This window comes from Oncorhynchus nerka, linkage group LG2, assembly GCF_034236695.1.
Source record: "Oncorhynchus nerka isolate Pitt River linkage group LG2, Oner_Uvic_2.0, whole genome shotgun sequence".
Lineage (NCBI taxonomy): Eukaryota > Metazoa > Chordata > Actinopteri > Salmoniformes > Salmonidae > Oncorhynchus > Oncorhynchus nerka.
In genome coordinates this window covers 32014380-32036530 of record NC_088397.1, presented here as the reverse complement: position 1 = coordinate 32036530, position 22151 = coordinate 32014380, and the positions used below count along the sequence as shown (strand labels likewise).

Genomic DNA, 22151 nt, shown 5'->3' with positions numbered 1-22151 from the left:
CGCACGTCCCTGCGGCCTCGCAGGAAGTGGTGCGTGTCGACACACACGGGTGTTAAGTGACCGGTTAGATGTGGCCAGAGACCTCTCTGACTCCTCGCCGAGTGGTGTGTTTTTACCGCTTTATCTAAATAAGCTGCCCGTCAGCTGCCCAGGTGGTACCCTACAGCAGCGTGTGTGTGCATGTGTGTGTCCTGTGTATAACTGTGTGTGAGTGTGTTGGTCCTCTCCGGAAACAGCGCTCTGTCCTTGTGTGCCACTCACTACTCCTGTGATTATTCACATTATTCCGTTTCCTCAACTTCAAAGCATTCAGGAGGGACAACTCCGACGCTTTGTAGTGAACGATGCATATTCACATGGAACACGCACACACACGCACTCAAGCACACACACACACACACACACGCAAGCACACACACAAGCATGCATGCACGCAAACATACACACACATGTGCACACACATACACACACATGAACATACACACACAGTGCTCACATTAGCCCTCATTAAAATACCCTACATTTCCACAACATCCACACTAAAGCGCTTCTTCAATTCCTCTTTTGTCTTGTTCTTTTGAACTCTGTCTTGATCTGGGCTGTTGAAGTTAGAGGCCCTTAAAGATAAACTCCTTATCGTCTCTGCAGGCCTCTTCCTCAAAGATAGTTTCATGTCCCTCAAGCTCATGTACATGTTCACACTCACTCAAGTTCAGCAATGCTCGCACACAGAACTTATGCAGGCAGGCACGCGCGCACACACGCACACGCACACACAATCAACCGCAACTCATTCCAATACCTTAAACTTCCACATTTAGATGCAATGGTGGTCTGTTGTCCAGTTGATGCATACATGTATAACACTTGTCTTCCCTCCTTATTATGCCTCAGTCACAACCCTAACACTGCAGCTGCACTCACAAAGCCCCCAACACAAATACCCATCTATTTAGCCTCAGAATATGACACCGGGCCTGAATACATGGTTATGAAAATGAGAAAAATCCTCCCCAACCCATTCTAATGTTATTGGGTTAGTATCTCCCAGGGGCCAATTATAGCTGTGTGTGTGTGTGTGCATATGTTTCTATAGGCTATAGTAGTGAAGGCCAAAACACATAAAATAATTCATACCTAAAGGGGACCTAAAATTTCAAAATCAAATAGCTAAATGATCCATGGTATGCCCCCCCCAGACGCCTCATGAGTCTCCCAGTCACGGCCGGCTGTGACACAGCCTGGGATCAAACCCAGGGCTGTAGTGACACCAAGTTTTGTTCACTCGGGAGAACATTTTATTTAAAAAAAATAAAATAAAAAAATAATAAAAATAAAATTATAGGCCAAAAGCCGCCATTTACTGGCTAGCGGAAAACCTGGTGCGTGTGTGTGTGGACCACACTCAGGAGAATGGCTTCTTCTATGAGCCCAAGATTAAAATATGAAAAGACCAAATTATGAGATTGCAACGCATTTGTGTGAAGATGTGCATGTGATCAGAATTTGACTTTAAAATGCCAGTTAGACTCAACTACATTACATCCCACACTATTGTAATCAAATGTCCTATCCACTCAAAGAACTGCGATCTCCGCTTTTGTGTGTGTTTGGTGTCTGAGCACACACACACACACAACATATACTTTCCCATGAGCTTTTAGCAGTTTGTGGAAAACTAATATATTTCACCTCTGGGCTTGTCAGCAACAAGAGGGAATAGCTTGCACACACGTTATGTTATTCTATCCTTGTGGGGACATAAAATGAATTTCCATTCAAAATCCTTTTTTCCCCTTAACATAACCCTTACCATAACCCTAACCTAAGCCTGTAGCCCAAACCCTAAACCTCAACCTAACTCCTTAACCTAACCACTAACCCCTTAACCTAATTGTAATCCTAATTCTAACCCCTACATTTAAAATAGCCTTTGTCATCATGGTGACGTGTGACATTTCCCCACGAGGGGGATTTTTCCTTGTTTTACTATCCTTGTGGGGACTTTTGGGGATTTTAGGTCCCTACAAAGACTTGACACAACTGTGAGAAGCATTGGAGTCAACATGACGAACCCTGACAAATTCAGGCCCTTCTGAGGGCAAAAGGGGGGAGGGGTTCTTAATGTTTTGTACACTCAGAGTAAACTGCCATCTAAATTACTGACACTTGCTCATTAATATTGTTAGGGAGTATTCAATCAAATCACAAACTGGGCTGTCTGTCAGATGATCTGAGACCCTTGTTTAGAAGCAAAATGATAATTCAATTTCATTTGACATATGTGCAGAACGGGACTTCGGTTACTTAGACAATAAGAATAGGCGATCGGGTCCCGAAAGCGAAGCCTGGGACTATACTTAGGTGTGATCCTCGCCTTTCAAGAAAAACTTGATGATAAAACCTGATCTGGACTTGATTGTCAGTGTTTAGTTTGTCCCTCGGATTGGATTGGATGTGATGTGGATTTTTGGTTGGGGAGGTGGATGGATGTGCCCTGGGCAGGATCGAGGGGTCACGTCACACAAGGCTAACCTGGAAGTGTGGTCATGAGACAGGAAGCGTAGTGGCCTTGCAGCTAGCCAGACCTGTATGTTTGGTCGTGTTCGAGAGAATTGAAACCGTGATGTATCATGGATAAATTGAGACGGACTGATTTTACAAATAATACTGAGTAGTTATTTGTGATGCAAGGTGATTTGTAGGACAATCAGTCTGGACTCGCCTTTAAAAGTGGTCCAACGCTCCATTTGTCTTTCTGTCCATCCATCCATCTGTCTTCGGATGAGCTCAGCGTGGCGCTCAGCGTGGCGGTCACCTAATACGTCTGCATACCCATCACTTCTCTCCCTTCTCCACTCTGCACCTCTTTTCTCATTGTTGGATTGGCACCAGGATGCTTGTGTCAAAGGTGACAAACACACACATGCGCGCGCACACACACTAAAATGATCCCAAACATCAGCAATTTGGCTTTTCTCTTCACACCCTACCGAGGCACAGGTACAGAGAACAGAAAAACCCAACATTACTTCCCATAATTGTAGGATTTTATCCGTCTCCGATCGAGCGGTGGCGAGAGATACCTCATCTTAATTGAATGTCGCTCTCGTCGCTAATCTGCATCTTTGAAAGCGTCTATTCAAAAGCCCGGTTGACAAAAGAGTGTGTATTAATCGGCCTCCTTTACACCCCCACCTCTTCTTCTTCCCCATGGGTAGATAGGCTCCTTTTGTCTTCATCGTTCCTCTGATCAGGGGTGGTCTCCCCGCCTCTTAAATCCTGTTAACAAGCACTTGAGGAGAGACAATGAGGCGTGTTGTGCGCCAGCGGAGCCACAGGGCTCAGGAATGGAAGGGTTTGGCTCTGCCCCTAAGGAAGGTATTACGGGATATTAGGGAGGGGGGGGAGAGATTGTGTGTGTGGACCACCAGGGTGTGTCTCACACCGGGAGATTTAGTTGGCTGTATAAATGTGTTTTAATCCCTTAAGGACATATGATGTTCGGTGGACATATCTGATGTGTGTGTGTTTTGAACTCAGCCCCACCACACACAGTGACCCAATAAGACCGCTCTTTGCATCAACAGATCAAACCAAAGGCATTCATCCAAAAATGTAACGCTTCTTTGGTTACAAAGTGCTGCTGGAAGATCTCTCCCCTCACGCTGACAATGGAATATCCTGCAGCTGTTACGTCTCTTTGGATTCCACCTCTCCTCTTCCCTTCCTCTCCCTTATGGATGTGTGTCAGGGATAGAGATGCCCAACGAGACCTGTCCATCTGTCACGTCTACTGTCAAAGTGTCGAGCCTGAGCTGGATTGCTGGATCCTTGCGTCTCACCGACTCCATTGAATAAAGACTCAATGGCGCCGCAGTCAGAAGGAACGCTTCCCATCTTTACTACTCAGTGTACAATGGAGCTTCCACAATAGCTTGAGGTGATTGAGCTCCATAAGAGGGGAGGCCCAGACTAGACTGCCCATTTGCCTAGGGGCTCTACCCAGGAAAAGAGAGGGTTGAGGGCATAGGCTGAGGACCCAGGGGGGCAGTGGGGCTGGTTCTGTTGGCTAAACAAGAGCATCCTCAGGACTCGGGTGCATGTCACCCAACACCAGTGGGATTATAGTGAGAAGCCAGTAAAGCTACACTGAGCTGCTCTTTCCTGCCTCTGTCGCTATAGCGCTGGCCATATTATAATGGCAACCTGGGAGGTTCAAAATAAATCTGCTTCCACTAACAGATAAGGTACGAAGGAAAGCAGCTCAATGAGTTTTTTGATTTTATATTGGGCAGCTGTGAAAGAAATAAATCAGACACTTCACATACACACTCTTGTGTGTCCCTTAGTTTAAAACACACACAATTATTAACAAATGTAAACATATACAGTACACACAGTATTTTTCCTCACCTGCGTTGTTCGCTCTTCTCCTCACAGGAAAATAGGCCGGCGACGTGAAAGAGCCTCAAAGCACCTCTTTACAGGCCTGTTTCCCTGGTGACAAAACCCCAGCACCACTTTCTCTCTCACCGCTCTGTCATAATGACAGACATTTTTCTTTTGTCTCCATTTCTTTGTCTTCTCTTTCTTTCATTTGGTAGCCAATTCTCGCTCCCCGTACCACCGGGTCATTTTGTTCACGTTAAGAGTAGGAGGAAGGAGGAGAGAGAAAAGAGAGTGAATGGGAGAGTGGGTATCTCCAGGGATGGGTTATTACTTTTAAATGATCCCCCTGTCGCCCTCCCTCCATCGCTCTCAAGAAGGATGTATAAAAAGGTTATTATGTTTCCTTTTGAAATGGCACGCGCTCGGTCTGCCTTTCATGTTCAAATGGAGTTACCTCTCTGCCTCCCCCGTTCTCTCTTTCTCACCACCTGCTCCTTCTCGCTTCCCATCTTCTCCCTCTTTTTTGTTGTTGTTATTCCCTCCCCTGTTTTTCACCACCTTCGATCCGTAATGCAAATATCCCTCTTAATTTGTTTTGGTTTCTCTTTCTCCCTCAACCTCTCATCGCCTATTTTCTTTCATCCTCTTTCGATGAGTTCTCGCATCGATGAGATGTTTCACTTTCTGTGTCTTGTCTATTTCACTCTCAGCATTGTATTTTTGAATTTTTATTGACTGCACTATGCTTGTTTCAATATCAAAAACAATCCCTCTCTCTGTCCTCCTCTTCATCCTTCTCTATCCCTCGCTCAGAAAGGGGAGGAGGCAAGCCCCCTGGTGCTGGAGGATGGGCGGGAGCAGCTGATGTTCGAGGTGCCCCTGAACGACACGGGCTCGGCCGGCCTGGGCATCAGCCTCAAGGGCAACAAGTCCCGGGAGAAGGGCGAGGACCTGGGCATCTTCATCAAGTCCATCATTCACGGAGGGGCCGCCTACAAGGTACAGGCGCAGGAATGAACTATCTGATGTGCTGTTTTTACTTCCATCTCACTCTTTCTGTTCTCTGTCTGTCTCCAGTTTCTCTGTTGTCTGTCTTTTCCACTTTCCAATTCTCGCTCAGCTTGCTCTCTCTTGATCTTTGTCTCGTTCTGTCTCCATCTCCACCCTGGTTCCCTTTCTACTGTCTCTTTCCTTCTTTCTTCTGCTCTCTGTGCCATCTGTTTCTCTTTACTCTGTAAACCCCAATACTCAGCAGTCCTGCGCAGTCTGAAGCCCACATCGGTTTCAGTTCCCCCTGACCTCTGACCCCTGGTGACCCCATTGACCTCGTCCCTCTGGCAGTGTGCTCAGACTTTTGTGGATCGGAGTAGGGGCCCTTTCTAGCATCTTCCACTGAAGGGCACACTCCATCTCTGTAGTGACACTTGGAGTGGATAGATACTCTCTGAAACTCCCCTGGTTCCCATCTTTTTCCACAGGTGTTGTGTCCCTGTGTAAATAAGGTCTGCACTGGGAACAGGGTGATTAGGTACTTAAGCGATACTAGTACATCCGAGCATCGACGGAAGCCTCAAACTGGACTTATAAACTCGTCTCTGAGGTATTTGGTATTTATGAGGATCTCCATTTCACAGTCCCTTTTGTGCAGCAAGGTATTCTTTTAGCTGTTGTTTAAAATCTGGTTTTGAGTTACCTGGTTTGGCAGAGAGTTCCGTGTAGTCATGGCTCTATTTAATACTGTGTTTTTCCCAGCCTTTGTTCTGGACCTGGGGAATGTGAAGAGACCTCTGTTTCCGTGTCTTATGTTGTACCGATGAGTTTCCGAACTGTGTGCCAACTGCTTAAACAGACAGTTCGCTACCTTCAACACATCAATACCTCGCACCAAGACCAATATTGATGCTGTCAATCTCTCCTTAACTTTGAGCCGGGAGAGATTGACATGCACGTTACTGACAATTGCCATCCGTGTCCATCAAGGCTTGATATGTGCTGCTTTGTTCTGGACCAAATGCAATTCACCTACAGTACCACTCAAAAGTTTGGACACACCTACTCAGTCAAAGGATTTTCTTTATTTGTACTATTTTCAACTTTGTATAATAATAGGGAGGACATAAAAACTATGAAATAACTTGCATGGACTCATGTAGAAACCAAAAAAGGGTTAAACAAATACAAATGTATTTATATTTTAGGTTCTTTAAAGTAGCCACCCTTTGCATTGATGACAGCTTTGCACACTCTTGACATTCTCTCAACCAGCTTCATTCTCTCAACCAGCTTCATTATCCAAAAGTCTTGAAGGAGTTCCCACATATGCTGAGCACTTGTTGGCTGCTTTTCCCATCTCAAATCTCTAATGAACTTATCCTCTGCAGCAGAGGCAACTTGAATGAGTAGGTGTGTCCAAACTTTTGACTGTTACTGTATGTCCCTCCACACATCTGGACAGTAATCCAGGTGCGACTAAACTAGGGCCTGCAGAACAACGCCCAATCATGGACAGACCTCTTCCCATTTTATTTTGACCATGACAGCTTGGCCGTTACTCCCTCTATCCTCCATCTCCTCTTCTGGTTGCCTTCTCAAAGTGTCTCAGTCCAACCCTTTTTTTCAAAAACAATCAACAGGGAAAAGGGAAGATTGAGAGACCGAGAGAGATTTATTTTTAAAAAAAAAAAAAAAAAGAAAGGCCAACTTGGAGTGAGAGAAAGTAGAGATATTTTAGCATAAATTGAAAGTGCGTATGTGTGGGGGGCCGAGGTGTTGTGTGCGCGTCTCTCTCTCTCTTCTTGTGTGTTGCCTGTGAGTGTTGCCTGTTGTCGCAGGCCCCCTCCCTGCGCTGTGTGTGTGAATGCTAATTAAAAACTCTTAAGAGGCTAGCTAATGAGCGTGTGCAGGGAGGGCTGAGACGCTCTGTCTGTCCCCAGTGTCTCTCTCTCTGGCTGTCAGTCTCTCTACAGGCAGCCAGGGGAGGAGAAGCCACAGCCTCACACTGAAACTGGGACCTAACCCCAATTCTGACAGTGTGTGTGGAGGTGAGGGTTACTATCCTTGTGGGGACCAGAAGTCATGTAGAAGTCAGTTTCCTTGTGGGGACCAGAAGTGGGGACATTTTCCTGGTCCCCACAAGGAAAGAGTCTTAGGGGTTAATTTATTTATATATATTTTTATTTAACTTTAGGGTTACAATTACGGTTAGGTTTAGAATTGGGGTTACGTTTGGTGTTAAGGTTAGGGTTAGGTTTAGGGGTTAGGAAAAATAGGATTTTAAATGGGATTCAATTATTTAACCCCACAAGTATTGTGAAACAAACGTGTGTTTGTGTTTGTCTTTCTAGGTGTGTTTGTGCATGTGCGCTTGCTCGCACACATGTGTGATTCTGTGTGTGTGTGGGCTTCTGCTTGCCCATACGTAGTGTGTCTCTTGGGAATTGTGTGTGTGTGTGATCTGATAGGATCACAAGGTTATTGGCGGTGTGAGAGGTCAGGGCCTGGCGGGGGCTGCTTAATGACTGAGGTCAGAGGTCAGTGGTGACTAATGGCGTGATGGGGCTGGTGGGCACTAAGGAGTCTTTAGTACCTCTGGCCATGTCTCTGTGTTTCAGTGTCTGTCTCTCCCTCACTCGCTCTCTCAGATCTACAGGTGTGTCTTGGTCTGTAGTAGCTGCTACATACAAATGTTCTCCCTCTCTCTCCACCTCCTTGTCTCTCTCTCTTTCTCCTTAATCTCTCTATGCCTCTTTCTCTCCCTCTCACTCTATCATTGTTCCTACCCCTCTCTTTCTCTCCCTCTCACTCTATCATTGTTCCTACCCCTCTCTTTCTCTCTCACTGCTCTCCACCATTTCCCACCGACTTTCCTCTCCAGGACGGCCGCCTGCGGGTCAACGACCAGCTGATTGCGGTGAACGGCGAGGCGCTGCTAGGCCGCTCCAACCACGTCGCCATGGAGACCCTACGCCACTCCATGTCCTTGGAGGGCAATGCCCGCGGCACCATCCAATTGGTGCTCCTCCGCCCCGCCCCCTCATCTGGCTCCGCCCACAACACCAACGCCCAGGTACGCTACCAACGGGACAACGATCACCGTGGTTCACTACTTCGCCGGCGAGCCTCTGACCCGAGGGGTCTCCGATACAGGCACAGATATATGCAGGGGTCAGCTCAAAGCTATACACTTAGTGATGCACGCAGGTACACAACGCAAGGGAACTTGCGTAGTCAAACACTCGGTAACATACACGAACACACGCAAGGCGCAGCCCACAGCGAGGTACAGAGCAGCACACACAGATACTCTGAAGGCCTGGTGCAGGTATACACACAGGAGAACACACACAGCTACATGGATGACACCATGCAGAAACACACACTCGGCAATGTGCCACACAGCCACACGACAGGCGACGTAAAGAGCAACGCGCACAAGTTTAGGTCCTTAGACGACAATGTCGACCGATACACGCGGGAATGCACGCGCAGGCACACACCCGACAACATACACAGACCTATACGCAGCCACACACCCGACAACATACACAGACCTATACGCAGCAACACACCCGACAACGTACACAGACCTATACGCAGCAACACACCCGACAACGTACACAGACCTATCCGCAGCCACACACCCGACAGCGTACACAGACCTATACGCAGCAACACACCCGACAACGTACACAGCCACACAAACCGTTACACACACAGTCAAACGCATGACAACGCACGCAGTCACACACGTAGCCACTCACCCAACAACATGCACATCAGCAACACACATGCCTATGCAGAGAGCATAAGGGCGCTGACAGGGGCAATGTACGGTGACTTACACAGACACGACAAAACACTCAACCATTTAGACATTAACAGAAACGCACACGGATCCAACTACACACACAACCAGGACCTGAATCAACATCACCACCACAGGCTCTCGGGACTCTGAGAGAACACATACATGTTTGTGCGTATATTTATATATATATTTATATGTGTGTGTGTGTGCATTTATTGACGTGTGTATTTCTGTGTGTGTGTGTGTGTGCATTTATTGACGTGTGTATTTCTGTGAGTGTGTGTGTGCAGCATTAACTCTTTCCCCTGCCCCAAACTGTTCCCTCTTCCCACAACGACCACCTTCATACAGGCAATGACTGTTAACTAAAACTCAGGAGAAAATGTCTGTGCAATCTTTAATTGCGTGTTATTGATCATTATTAAAAAGTTACCACTCATTCTGCCGACAGTTGGGCACAAAAATGGCCACTGGTTGTTTCACTGTCTTCAAATCTTTGTCCGCAATGCTACTGACAATCTGGCAATATTGCCAATATCCCTGAAATGCTTTTTAAACCTATTCTGTTTCTTGTGTTTTACTAACTTATTTATTTACTTTCATTATTTTTTTGTATTGTTCACTTGTCACCAGACCAGTCACTCAATGTTGTTGTTTTTAATCTCACAAAAACGTCCTTTGTTGAATAAAGAGTCTTCCTAAAGTCTTCCTCTTGCATGCTGTCTGTCTGTTTCACTGTGGTGGTGGTGATTCCCTGCTTTCTACTGGCTAGTACTCCTGTCCTCTCTCTTTATAAACCTCTGCATCTCTTTTTGGAATGATTTGTTTCTATCTTTCACTCTCTTTCTCTCTCGGGGCTTGTTCTTCTCTCTCTCCGCTGGGTATCGTCCCTATCCCCCCCCCATACTGACCCCTAACACACAGTCAAGTGGCTCACTCAGTCTCATCTAAACAGGCCAAAGAAATTAGGAAAAAAACATCCCCCCCCCCCCCTTTAGGGATGATCACGTTTTCTACTACGGTAGTTTACTGCGCTGTCCTCGTTCTGTAAGTATATGCACTTCAGAATTCCACAGTCAGAAAAGGAAAAGCATTATATAACTGGTCTATAGCAATATGACAGCAAAGCAGGCGCATGACAATATAATGCAGACAGACTTTCCATACTCGGCTGTTGTTTTTTGCACGAATACCAATTATTTACAAGGTTTTGTTACTGATTTGTACTCATTCGCAGTTAATAAAGACGTCAACGTTTGTGATGTTCTCTAGTGCAGTGGTTCCCAAACTGTGGGGAAACCTCAGTCTTGTTTTAAACGTGAAATTGTAGTAGTAGAAAGCCTCTTGTCTTGTCAGTCATTGTATACCTTAGAGCTAGCTACAGTTGAAATTGGAAGTTTACATACACTTAGGTTGGAGTCATTAAAACTCGTTTTTCAACCACTCCACACATTTCTTGTTAACAAACTATAGTTTTGTCAAGTTTGTCAAGTCGGTTAGGACATAATGACACATAATGACACAAGTCATTTTTCCAACAATTGTTTACAGATTATTTCACTTGAAATTCACTGTATCACAATTCCAGTGGGTCAGGAGTTAACATACACTAAATTGACTGTGCCTTTAAACAGCTTGGAAAAGTCCAGAAAATGATGTCATGGCTTTAGAAGCTCCTGATAGGGTAATTGACATAATTTGAGTCAATTGGAGGTGTACCTGTAGATGTATTTCAAGGCCTACCTTCAAACTCAGTGCCTCTTTGCTTGACATCATGGGAAAATCAAAAGAAATCAGCCAAGACCTCAGAAAAAAAAATGTAGACCTCCACAAGTCTGGTTCATCCTTGGGAGCAATTTCCAAATGCCTGAAGGTACCACGTTTATCTGTACAAACAATAGTACGTAAGTATAAACACCATGGGACCACGCAGCCATCATACCGCTCAGGAAGGAGACGCGTTCTGTCTCCTAGAGATGAACGTACTTTGGTGCGAAAAGGGCAAATCAATCCCTGAATAACAGCAAAGGACCTTGTGAAGATGCTGGAGGAAACAGGTACAAAAGTATCTATATCCACAGTAAAACGAGTCCTATATTGACATAACCTGAAAAGCTGCTCAGCTCCAAAACCGCCATAAAAAAATCCAAACTACGGTTTGCAACTGCACATGGGGACAAAGATTGTACTTTTTGGAGAAATGTCCTCTAGTCTGATGAAACAAAAATAGAACTGTTTAGCCATAATGACCATTATGTTTGGAGGAAAAAGGGGGAGGCTTGCAAGCCAAAGCACACCATCCCCAACCGTGAAGCACAGTAGTGGCTGCATCATGTTGTTTGTGGGGGTGCTTTGCTGCAGGAGGGACTGGTGCACTTCACAAAATAGATGGAATCATGAGGGAGGGAAATTATTTACATTTACATTTAAGTCATTTAGCAGACGCTCTTATCCAGAGCGACTTACAAATTGGTGCGTTCACCTTAAGACATCCAGTGGAACAGCCACTTTACAATAGTGCATCTAAATCTTTCAAGGGGGGTGAGAAGGATTACTTTATCCTATCCTAGGTATTCCTGAAAGAGGTGGGGTTTCAGGTGTCTCCGGAAGGTGGTGATTGACTCCGCTGTCCTGGCGTCGTGGGGAGTTTGTTCCACCATTGGGGGCCAGAGCAGCGAACAGTTTTGACTGGGCTGCGCGGGAACTGTACTTCCTCAGTGGTAGGGAGGCGAGCAGGCCAGAGGTGGATGAACGCAGTGCCCTTGTTTGGGTGTAGGGCCTGATCAGAGCCTGGAGGTACTGAGGTGCCGTTCCCCTCACAGCTCCGTAGGCAAGCACCATGGTCTTATAGCGGATGCGATTGATGAAATTATGTGGATATATTGAAGCAACATCTCAAGACATCAGTCAGGAAGTTAAAGCTTGGGTCTTCCAAATGGACAAGGACCCCAATACTTCCAAAGTTATGGCTTAAGGACAACAAAGTCAAGGTATTGGAGTGGCCATCACAAAGCCCTGACATCAATTCCATAGAAAATGTGTGGGCAGAACTGAAAAAGCGTGTGTGAGCAAGGAGGCCTACAAACCTGACTCAGTTACACCAGCTCTGTCAGGAGGAATGGGCCAAAATTCATCCAACTTATTGTGGGAAGCTTGTGGAAGGCTACCTGAAACGTTTGACCCAAGTTAAGCAATTTAAAGGCAATGCTACCAAATACTAATTGAGTGTATGTAAACTTTTGACCCAATGGGAATGTGATGCAAGAAATAAAAGCTGAAATAAAATTCTCTCTACTATTATTCTGACATTTCACATTCTTAAAATAAAGTGGTGATCCTAACTGACATAAGACTGAATTTGTACTGGGATTAAATGTCAGGAATTGTGAGAAACTGAGTTTAGATGTATTTGGCTAAGGTGTATGTCAACTTCCCACTTCAACTGTATATATACCTTGTCAGAAATGCCAAGATCAACTAGCCCATGTCACTTTAAAAAAGTTTTTTTCTGTTTTTTTAGACAGTAGATTTTGTTGTCATTTTTTTGTCACTCAAATACACGTTAGACGATTTCTTTGCACCCCATGACAAAATGTGTAGAATTGCAGGAAATAAGCTTTAAACCTGCAAAATTATCTCCGCCAACAAGAGGGGTGTGAACAGTTTCTGTCATTAACAGTGCTTGTGCCCGTAGACGTGTCACGTGCGCACAGGTGGCGCGGGGTGTTCCCCAATGCTGGGAGGGGGGTTCTGGGGAGGGGCCCGAGTGAAAACGTTTGTGAATCCCTGCCCTAGTGGACAGCTGCATCTTGGGTTATCACAACAGCCACTCAGAAGCAGTGTGAACCGTGACGGGGTAGCTATTGGTGAAGGAAGAAAGACTAGGAAAAAAATGAACTATTACGGTGTTAATGTCTGATGGTAGAGTATAATGGAGGGACAGGGTGGAGAATGAGATGAGACAGCAAGGGGTTATGGGATTAAATGGGTGTGACAAATGACCCTCCCCTTTTGTGTCCTCCTGTCAGTCTCCTTGGCCACAGCCCTTCTGGATGTCAGGCCTGAGGACAGGGCAGTGGTGCAGTCTTAAGAAATTGCCATGGAAAAGTGTGTGTGTGGGTGCTCTCTCAGAGCCTGTAGAAAAATTGTATAACTGCCAGTGCAGTTCTCACTGCATATCGCCGTAGGCCTCAGCCTATGTTCACTCAGCAATCCACACACACACACATACACACACACACTCACACTAGGTCTAATCTTATCAGACAACGAGACCCCAAGATGAAAGCCCAAAGCGTTGAGGGTAGCTCCAGGACCCCCAGCTCTCTCTCTAACCCTACCAACTCAGAGGGGTGTTCCTCATATCCTCATTGTGTTGACCAGCAGTTTCTTATTGTTCTGTGGATTAGGAAGTGAGCTCTTCTCTGGCTGCTTTGATGGCTCTGCCTGGCTGTCAAAGACCCATGAGACAGATGGGTGGATGGATGGAGCGGTACTGTGTGTGTGGGTTGGGTGGGTGTTGAGCCATTCTGACAGACGAAGATGTGTGTGACAGTAATACATGTAAAGAGCCGTGGTTGCCGCTAATGATACCATTGGGAACGTGTGTGTGACTGCACGCAGGAACAAAAGCACAACGGACACCCCTCCCCAAAAGCCGAACTCACACACTGTGCTACCGAACGCACACAATTGAAAATCCCCTTTGATATGAGGATAATGGCCTAATGAAAGGAGTTAGCACATAGAGACGGTGAACGCATTACGCCACTACTGCTCATTACATATAATGTGACAATGATGCAAAGCCCATAGCCACACACCCACAGAGTTGGAGAGAGACAGGGTGTGGGTGATTTTGTGTCTATCCATTTGTGTGTGTGTGTGTGTGTGTGTGTGTGTGTGTGTGATGCTGTAGATCCCACCACACCATCGCTCTCAAAGGAGAGGCTTTCATCTTTTATCTACAGTACGTCTCACTCTGCCACCAGCCCTCTCTATCTGTCTGAGTGCATCCCAAATGGCATCCTATTCCCTACGTAGTGCACTACTTTTGACCGAGTTCCATAGGGTGCCATTTGGGATGCCGCCTCTATCTGCTTCTCCATCTGCTCCTCTGTGGCGGTGGAGACTGTCCGATAACATGCCTGTCGTCAGCATGAGGGATTAACGTAATTACTCCATTTCCAACCCTCAACCAGTCTGTGGTGCTACTGTCCTCTTACTGATGAAGCACACTCAAAACACAATGTCAGCCAATGGGAAGCTGTCTGTTATGATTTCAATATGAATTAGGTAGAGTTCGTGCACAGTGCATTAGGTCGAGTTTGTGTATAGTGCGTTGATACTGTGAAATAGCCGTTTTAGACGCTGATACTATACACATGCGAGCCAGTGCATGCTACTGCCAGATAAGCTTGAAAATCGATCGACTCAATAAGTGATTTGATTACTTCCTGAGGTCTCCCATGTGCATGAGGAAGATTCAGGCTGAAGTCAATGGAAGAGTGGCACATTCTTATTCACTGGCGTGTTGAGGGTCTCGGTTTTCAAGCTTCTCTGACGCTAGCCCACTATGGCTCGAACGGAAATAGAACGTTAGTGGGTTAGTCGGCTGCTGTGTCTCCGGCTGTAGTCATAGATGCAGTGCTCTGATACTCAAAGATATTCTATGATCGTAAGTACACGTCAACACAACATATGGGCATCTATACTATGCACTTATTTTCCCCATAACTTTTCAATTAAGGAGCACATATATATATTTTTCTCACTCAATGATTTAATGACCAGTGTCATCCTTCGCATATTTTAAATGCACCTCTCACATGAAAACCTAAAAACACATTCGATGTGCATCCAATGTAGGAAAAACTCTGGGCCATTCCAAATCAAGTGATCAGGAAAAAACTCTAGGCCCTAATGCAATTCACTGACCTCTGCTCCTCTCCCCCTGGCTGTGACAGGAGAGCCAAGAGGCGGCTAGCCACCATGTCCTAGACGGCCCCTCCGGAACTCCGGCTCGAGCTGCAGCCCTGGTGTCCCACCACCACAGCAACGGTCCCAGCCCCAAGCCGCCCAGCCAGCCGCCCAGCCAGCCGCACATGGTCCCCAACCACATCTACTCCAGCTTTAGAGGTGAGAGGACACAGTAGGGCCTGAACTAGAGAAGAAATGGACACACTCATAGTGGTGCTTGACTTACACACACAGATGAGTATAGTATGCACACACAGTCACACACACACAGTCACTCACACACACACAGTCACTCACACACACACAGTCACTCACACACACACAGTCACTCACACACACACAGTCACTCACACACACACAGTCACTCACACACACACAGTCACTCACACACACACAGTCACTCACACACACACACACACAGTCACTCACACACACACACAGTCACTCACACACACACACAGTCACTCACACACACACACAGTCACTCACACACACACACACACACAGTCACTCACACACACACACACAGTCACTCACACACACACACACAGTCACTCACACACACACAGTCACTCACACACACACAGTCACTCACACACACACAGTCACTCACACACACAGTCACTCACACACGCACAGTCACTCACACACGCACAGTCACACACGCACACATTCACACTTGCTTTTTTTTTAAACAAACATTGTACAGCGTCTTAATCACAAAGGTTATATACACTGAACCAAAATATAAACACAACAAAGTGTTGGTCCCATGATTCATGAGCTGAAATGTTCCATACCCACAAAAAAATGTTACATTTTGTGCACAAATTTGTTTACAGCCATGTTAGTGAGCATTTCTCCTTAGCCAAGATAATCCATCCACCTGGCAGGTGTGGCATATCAAGAATCTGATTAAACAGCTTGATCATTGCACAGGTGCACCTTGTGCTGGGGACAATAAAAGGCCACTCTAAAATGTGCAGTTTTGTCAAAAGTCCTACATATGGATCAAGTTTTGAAGGAGATTGTAATTGGCATGCTGACTGCAGGAATGTCCACCAGAGCTATTGTCAGATAATTTAATGTAATTTCTTTACCATAAGCCGCCTCCGTCGTTTTAGAGAATTTGGCAGTATGTCCAACCGGCCTCACAACACCAGACCACGTGTATGGCATCATGTGGGCGAGTGGTTTGCTGATTTAAACTTTGAACAAGTTGCCCCGTAGTGGCAGTGGGGTTATGGGCAGGCATAAACTACGGACAACGAACACACTTTCATTGTATCAATAGCAATTCGAATGCACAGAGATGCCGTGTTTTGTTGTGTATGTATGTGTGTGTTGTGTGTACATTATATATACACTACCATTCAAAAGTTTGGGATCACTTAGAAATATCCTTGTTTTTTTAAGAAAAGCACATTTTATGTCCATTTAACATAAAATTGATCTGAAATACAGTGTAGACATTGTTATTGTTTTAAATGACTATTGTAGCTGGAAAGGCAGATTTTTAAAACTGAATATCTACATAGGCGTACAGAGGCCCATTATAAGCAACCATCACTCTTGTGTTCCAATGGCACGTTGTGTTAGCTAATCCAAGTTTATAATTTTAAAAGGCTAATAAATCATGAGAAAACCTTTTTGCATATACGTTAGCGCAGCTGAAAACTGTTGTCCTGATTAAAAAAGCAATAAAACTGGCCTTCTTTAGACTAGTTGAGTCTATGGCGCATCAGCATTTGTGGGTTCGATTACAGGCTCAAAATGGCCAGAAACAAATAACTTTATTCTGAAACTCGTCAGTCTATTCTTGTTCTGAGAATGAAGGCTAGTCCATGCGAGCAATAGCCAAGAAACAAACTGAAGATCTCGTTGTGTACTACTCCCTTCAAATGTATTTATATAGCCCTTCTTAGATCAGCTGATATCTCAAAGTGCTGTACAGAAACCCAGCCTAAAACCCCAAACAGCAAGCAATGCAGGTGTAGAAGCACGGTGGCTAGGAAAAACTCAATAGAAAGGCCAAAACCTAGGAAAAACCCTAGAGAGGAACCAGGCTATGAGGGGTGGCCAGTCCTCTTCTGGCTGTGCCGGATGGAGATTATAACAGAACATGGCCAAGATGTTCAAATGTTCCTAAATGACCAGCATGGTCAAATAATAATAATCACAGTAGTTGTCGAGGGTGCAACAGGTCAGCACCTCTACTATTCCTGCTGTCTCTAGAGAGTTGAAAACAGCAGGTCTGGGACAGGTAGCACGTCCGATGAACAGGTCAGGGTTCCATAGCAGCATGCAGAACAGTTTAAACTGGAGCAGCAGCACGGCCAGGTGGACTGGGGACAGCAAGGAGTCATCATGCCAGGTAGTCCTGAGGCATGGTCCTAGGGCTCGGGTCCTCCGAGAGAGAGAGATAGAGAGTGAGTGAGTGAACTTAAAATCACACAGGTTGACCCTAGCCCTCCGACACATAAACTACTGCAGCATAAATACTGGAGGCTGAGACAGGAAGGGTCAGGAGACACTGTGGCCCCATTGAATATACCCCCGGACAGGGCCAAACAGGCAGCCCCCACACCACTAGAGGTATATCTTCAACCACCAACTTACCATCCTGAGACAAGGCCGAGTATAGCCCACAAAGATCTCCGCCACGGCACAACCCAAGGGGGGGCGCCAACCCAGACAGGAAGACCACGTCAGTGACTCAACCCACTCAAGTGACGCACCCCTAATAGGGACGGCATGGAAGAGCACCAGTAAGCCAGTGACTCAGCCCCAGTAATAGGGTTAGAGGCAGAGAATCCCAGTGGAGAGAAGGGAACCGGCCAGGCTAAACTCAATCATAGGACCCACTAAAGAGATGAGTGTTCAGTAAAGACTTAAAGGTTGAGACCGAGTCTGCGTCTCTCACATGGGTAGTCAGACCATTCCATAAAAATGGAGCTCGATGGGAGAGAGCCCTGCCTCCATCTGCTTGCTTAGGAATTCTAGGGACAATTAGGAGGCCTGCGTCTTGTGACCGTAGCGTACGTGTAGGTATGTACGGCAGGACCAAATTGGAAAGATAGGTAGGAGCAAGCCCAAGTAATGTTTTGTAGGTTAGCAGTAAAACCTTGAAATCAGCCCTTGCCTTAACAGGAAGCCAGTGTAGGGAGGCTAGCACTGGAGTAATATGATAATTTTTTGGTTCTAGTCAGGATTCTAGCAGCCGTATTTAGCACTAACTGAAGTTTATTTAGTGTTTTATCCGGGTAGCCGGAAAGTAGAGCATTGCAGTAGTCTAACCTAGAAGTAACAAAAGCATGGATGAATTGCTCTGCATAATTTTTGGACTGAAAATGTCTGATTTTTGCAATGTTACGTAGATGGAAAAAAGCTGTCTTGATATGTTTGTCAAAAGAGAGATCAGGGTCCAGAGTAACGCCGAGGTCCTTCACAGTTTTATTTGAGACGACTGTACAACTATCAAGATTAATTGTCAGATTCCACAGAAGATCTCTTTGTTTCTTGGGACCTAGAACTAGCATCTCTGTTTTGTCCAAGTTTAAAAGTAGAACGTGGGCAGCCATCCACTTCCTTATGTCTGAAACACAGGCTTCCAGCGAGGGCAATTTTGGGGCTTCACCATGTTTCATTGAAATGTACAGCATGTGTGTCATCCGCACAGCAGTGAAAGTTAACATGATGTTTTCGAATGACATCCCAAAGAGGTCAAATATATAGTGAAAACAATAGTGGTCCTAAAACGGAACCTTGAGGAACACCAAAATTTACAGTTGATTTGTCAAAAAACAAAACATCCACAGAGACAAATTGATATCTTTCCGACAGATAAGATCTAAACCAGGCCAGAACTTGTCCGTGTAGACCAATTTGGGTTTCCAACCCTTCACAGAACGGCGCAAACTGGCTCTAACCAGAATAGAAAGAGTGGGAGGCACCGGTGCACAACTGAGCAAGAGAACAAGTACATTAGTGTCTAGTTTGAGAAACAGACGCCTCACAGCTGGTAGCTTCATTAAATCTTACCTGCAGAACACCAGTTTCAACATCAACAATGAAGAGGCATCTCTGAGATGCTGGCCTTCTAGGCAGAGTTGCAAAGAAAAAGCCATACCTCAGACTGGCCAATAAAAAGGAAAGATTAAGATGGGCAAAAGAACACATACACTGAACAGAGGAAGATTGGAAAAGTGTAATGTACAGACTAATCTAAGTTTGAGGTGTTCGGACCACAAAGAAGAACATTCGTGAGACGTAGAAAAAATGAAAATATGCTGGAGGACTGCTTGACGCCATCTGTCAAGCATGGTGGAGGCAATGTGATGGTCTGGGGATGCTTTGGTGGTGGTAAAGTGGGAGATTTGTACAGGGTAAAAAGGATTGTGACGGAAGGCAGGCTATCACTCCATTTTGCAACGCCATGCCATACCCCGTGGACGGCGCTTAATTGGAGCCAATTTCCTCCCCCAACAGGACAATGACCCAAAACACAGCTCCAAACTATGCAATAACTATTTAGGTAAGAAGCAGTCAGCTGGTATTCTGTCTATAATGAAGTGGCCAGCACAGTCACTGGATCTCAACCCTATCCAGATGTTGTAGGAGGTAGCTTGACCGTATGTTACATCAGAAGTGCCCATCAAGCCAATCCAATTTGTGGGATTTTATATTTGAGATTCTTCAAAGTAGACACCCTTTGCCTTGATGACAGCTTTGCACACACTCTTGGCAAAATATATTTTGATTGGTTTAACACTTTCTTTGTCACTACATGATTCCATATGTGTTATTTCATAGTTTTTGATTTCTTCACTATTATTCTACAATGTATAAAATAGTACAAATGAAGAAAAACCCTGCAATGAGCAGGTGTGACCAAACTCCTGACTGTGTGTGTCTGTGTATTTATATCATCACAGCTTTGAACCACCACATCTCCTCATGACCAACCACATACGACAAACATTATGCCTGCTGTTTGCAAATGTACCATGTCCTACATTATTCCAACCCACTCCATTTCACTTTTATACTTAACTTCATCTGCGCCTATTTATAGCGAGGGGGGCTCATTAGCCATGTTTTCCCCTGTACGTATCTCCCTCGCTTTCATGTGCAAAGTTCTGACCTTGGAATCATTACGCTGATGAAATGGCTTTCTAAGTGGGCCGGATTTGCATACGGACTATTGTGCGAGCAGCAGAAGTGAGGACTACAAACTGTTTTACGTGTATTATTTGGCTTTTTTTCTTTACCTCCCCGGAGAGTGCAGGAAGCCCACACGAAGCCTGTGCTTTCAGAGGAAGCAGTTTGGAAATGGAAATACAGAAGTGACTTTTTGCTGTGGCAGTGTGCGAGGTATTGTCGTGTGTAGTCGTACCTCGTGGAAATGCTCACAACATTATACGGGCTTAGCTTTTATCCACTGATATTCACGTACTGCTCAATTTGACACACTTTTGACATATATCGCTGTGGCTTGTCTCTCTCCTACTCTAACTGACTTAGGGGGGTGTTTGTGTGCTGTGTTTGTGTGTGTTCTGTACATGTTTCATGTGGTGTACAGAGTTGTGTGTGTGTGGGTGCGCACGCAGTTGGAAATCCATCCCTCAATACCGTTTGCCTCTGTCAGATGATTGTGTGTGTGTGTCACCTCATCACTGTCCTAGGCAGGCAGTCTTACAGACAGCTAGCATTGACACAGCTTCCAACAGAATGGCTGTATACCAGAAGTATTGCACTATATAGGAAATAGGGGACCATTTGGGACATATCCAATGCCTCCTGTCTCAGTGGCCCTTCAGGAAGGTGACGACTGCTTTAGCTCTAGCCAGAGGAAGATATATTTTTCTCTCTAACTGGACTATCACTTTGGCCACGTGATCCTGCATTTACATGGCACAGACCTTCTTCGTGTGTCTGAGATTTCATGTGTGCTTGACACGGTAGTATTGGAGTAGAAGTTGCCTGTCAGCTCTGATCTAGGTTCAGCTTAACCGCCCTCAATCCTAACTGTAGTCTTTAGGGCGATAGCCTCAAAACTGACCTTCGATGAAACACTCCGTCCTACTCTATTAAAGGCGCTCGTCACTGGTGGAATTTCTGATTGATGTGTGTCTGCCTGTGCTGTTTGTCCCCATCCTCTCCCAATCCAGCTTCTCCTACGAATGGTGGCCACGCCCATTACGAGGAAGAGGAAATGGAGGAGGATTTCCCCTCGCCGCCATCGCCTGACTCCATGGAGGAGATGAACGCTAAACTTCAATACACAACACATCCTCACCGGAGGTAATTACACTGTGGCCCCGTTTTGAATTCCAGACCAGGTCAAAAGTAGTGCACTACATGGGGGATAGATTGCCATTTGGGACGCATTCCTTAAAGTTCCTTTAAAATTACACATTGGTCATATTCATTGGTGTACATCGTAGCAAAACTTTCTGTAACGGAAAACGCAAACAAACATTTCTTATTGGACAAAGATAGGTTCAAGGTATGTCCCTCAAGGTATGTCCCTCTGAACGGGGTATTTAGCTTATGCTGTTGAACGCTGATATTCGGGATCATATTTAGAGTTATTATACCAGTAAACTTGTATTCTTGGGGGAAAAACAAATGTTGTAAACGCACTCAAAAGTCACATTTGTTGTCAGCCAAGGACACATTTAGTTTTTTACAAAGCTATTTCACTATCATTATGGGTAATGAGTTATGAATAATGTTGAGTGAGAAAGTTAGAGGAAAAAAGGGCGGCAGGGAGCCTAGTGGTTAGAGCGTTGGGTCAGTAACCGAAAGGCTATCTTTGTAAATAAGAATTTGTACTTAACTGACTTGCCTAGTTAAATAAAGGTTGTTTATTTTTGGTGTCGTAAAAATGTTAGCTAACGGGTCAGCAATTAGCATGTTTGACATTTCAGTGGAAATACTACTACTATCAGCTTTTTGATAAGCTGTTTAG

General features: G+C 45.3%; 1 protein-coding gene across 1 annotated transcript in view; it reads left to right on the top strand.

Annotated features, from left to right (window-relative positions):
- Positions 1–22151, top strand: part of pard3ba (par-3 family cell polarity regulator beta a) — a 170336-nt gene that overhangs the window by 76278 nt on the left and 71907 nt on the right. The window contains exons 11-14 of the mRNA XM_029668294.2: positions 5206–5391; positions 8267–8458; positions 15166–15337; positions 21349–21481. Of these exons, the coding sequence (XP_029524154.2) occupies positions 5206–5391; positions 8267–8458; positions 15166–15337; positions 21349–21481 (683 nt within the window). The remainder of the gene's footprint in view (positions 1–5205; positions 5392–8266; positions 8459–15165; positions 15338–21348; positions 21482–22151) is intronic.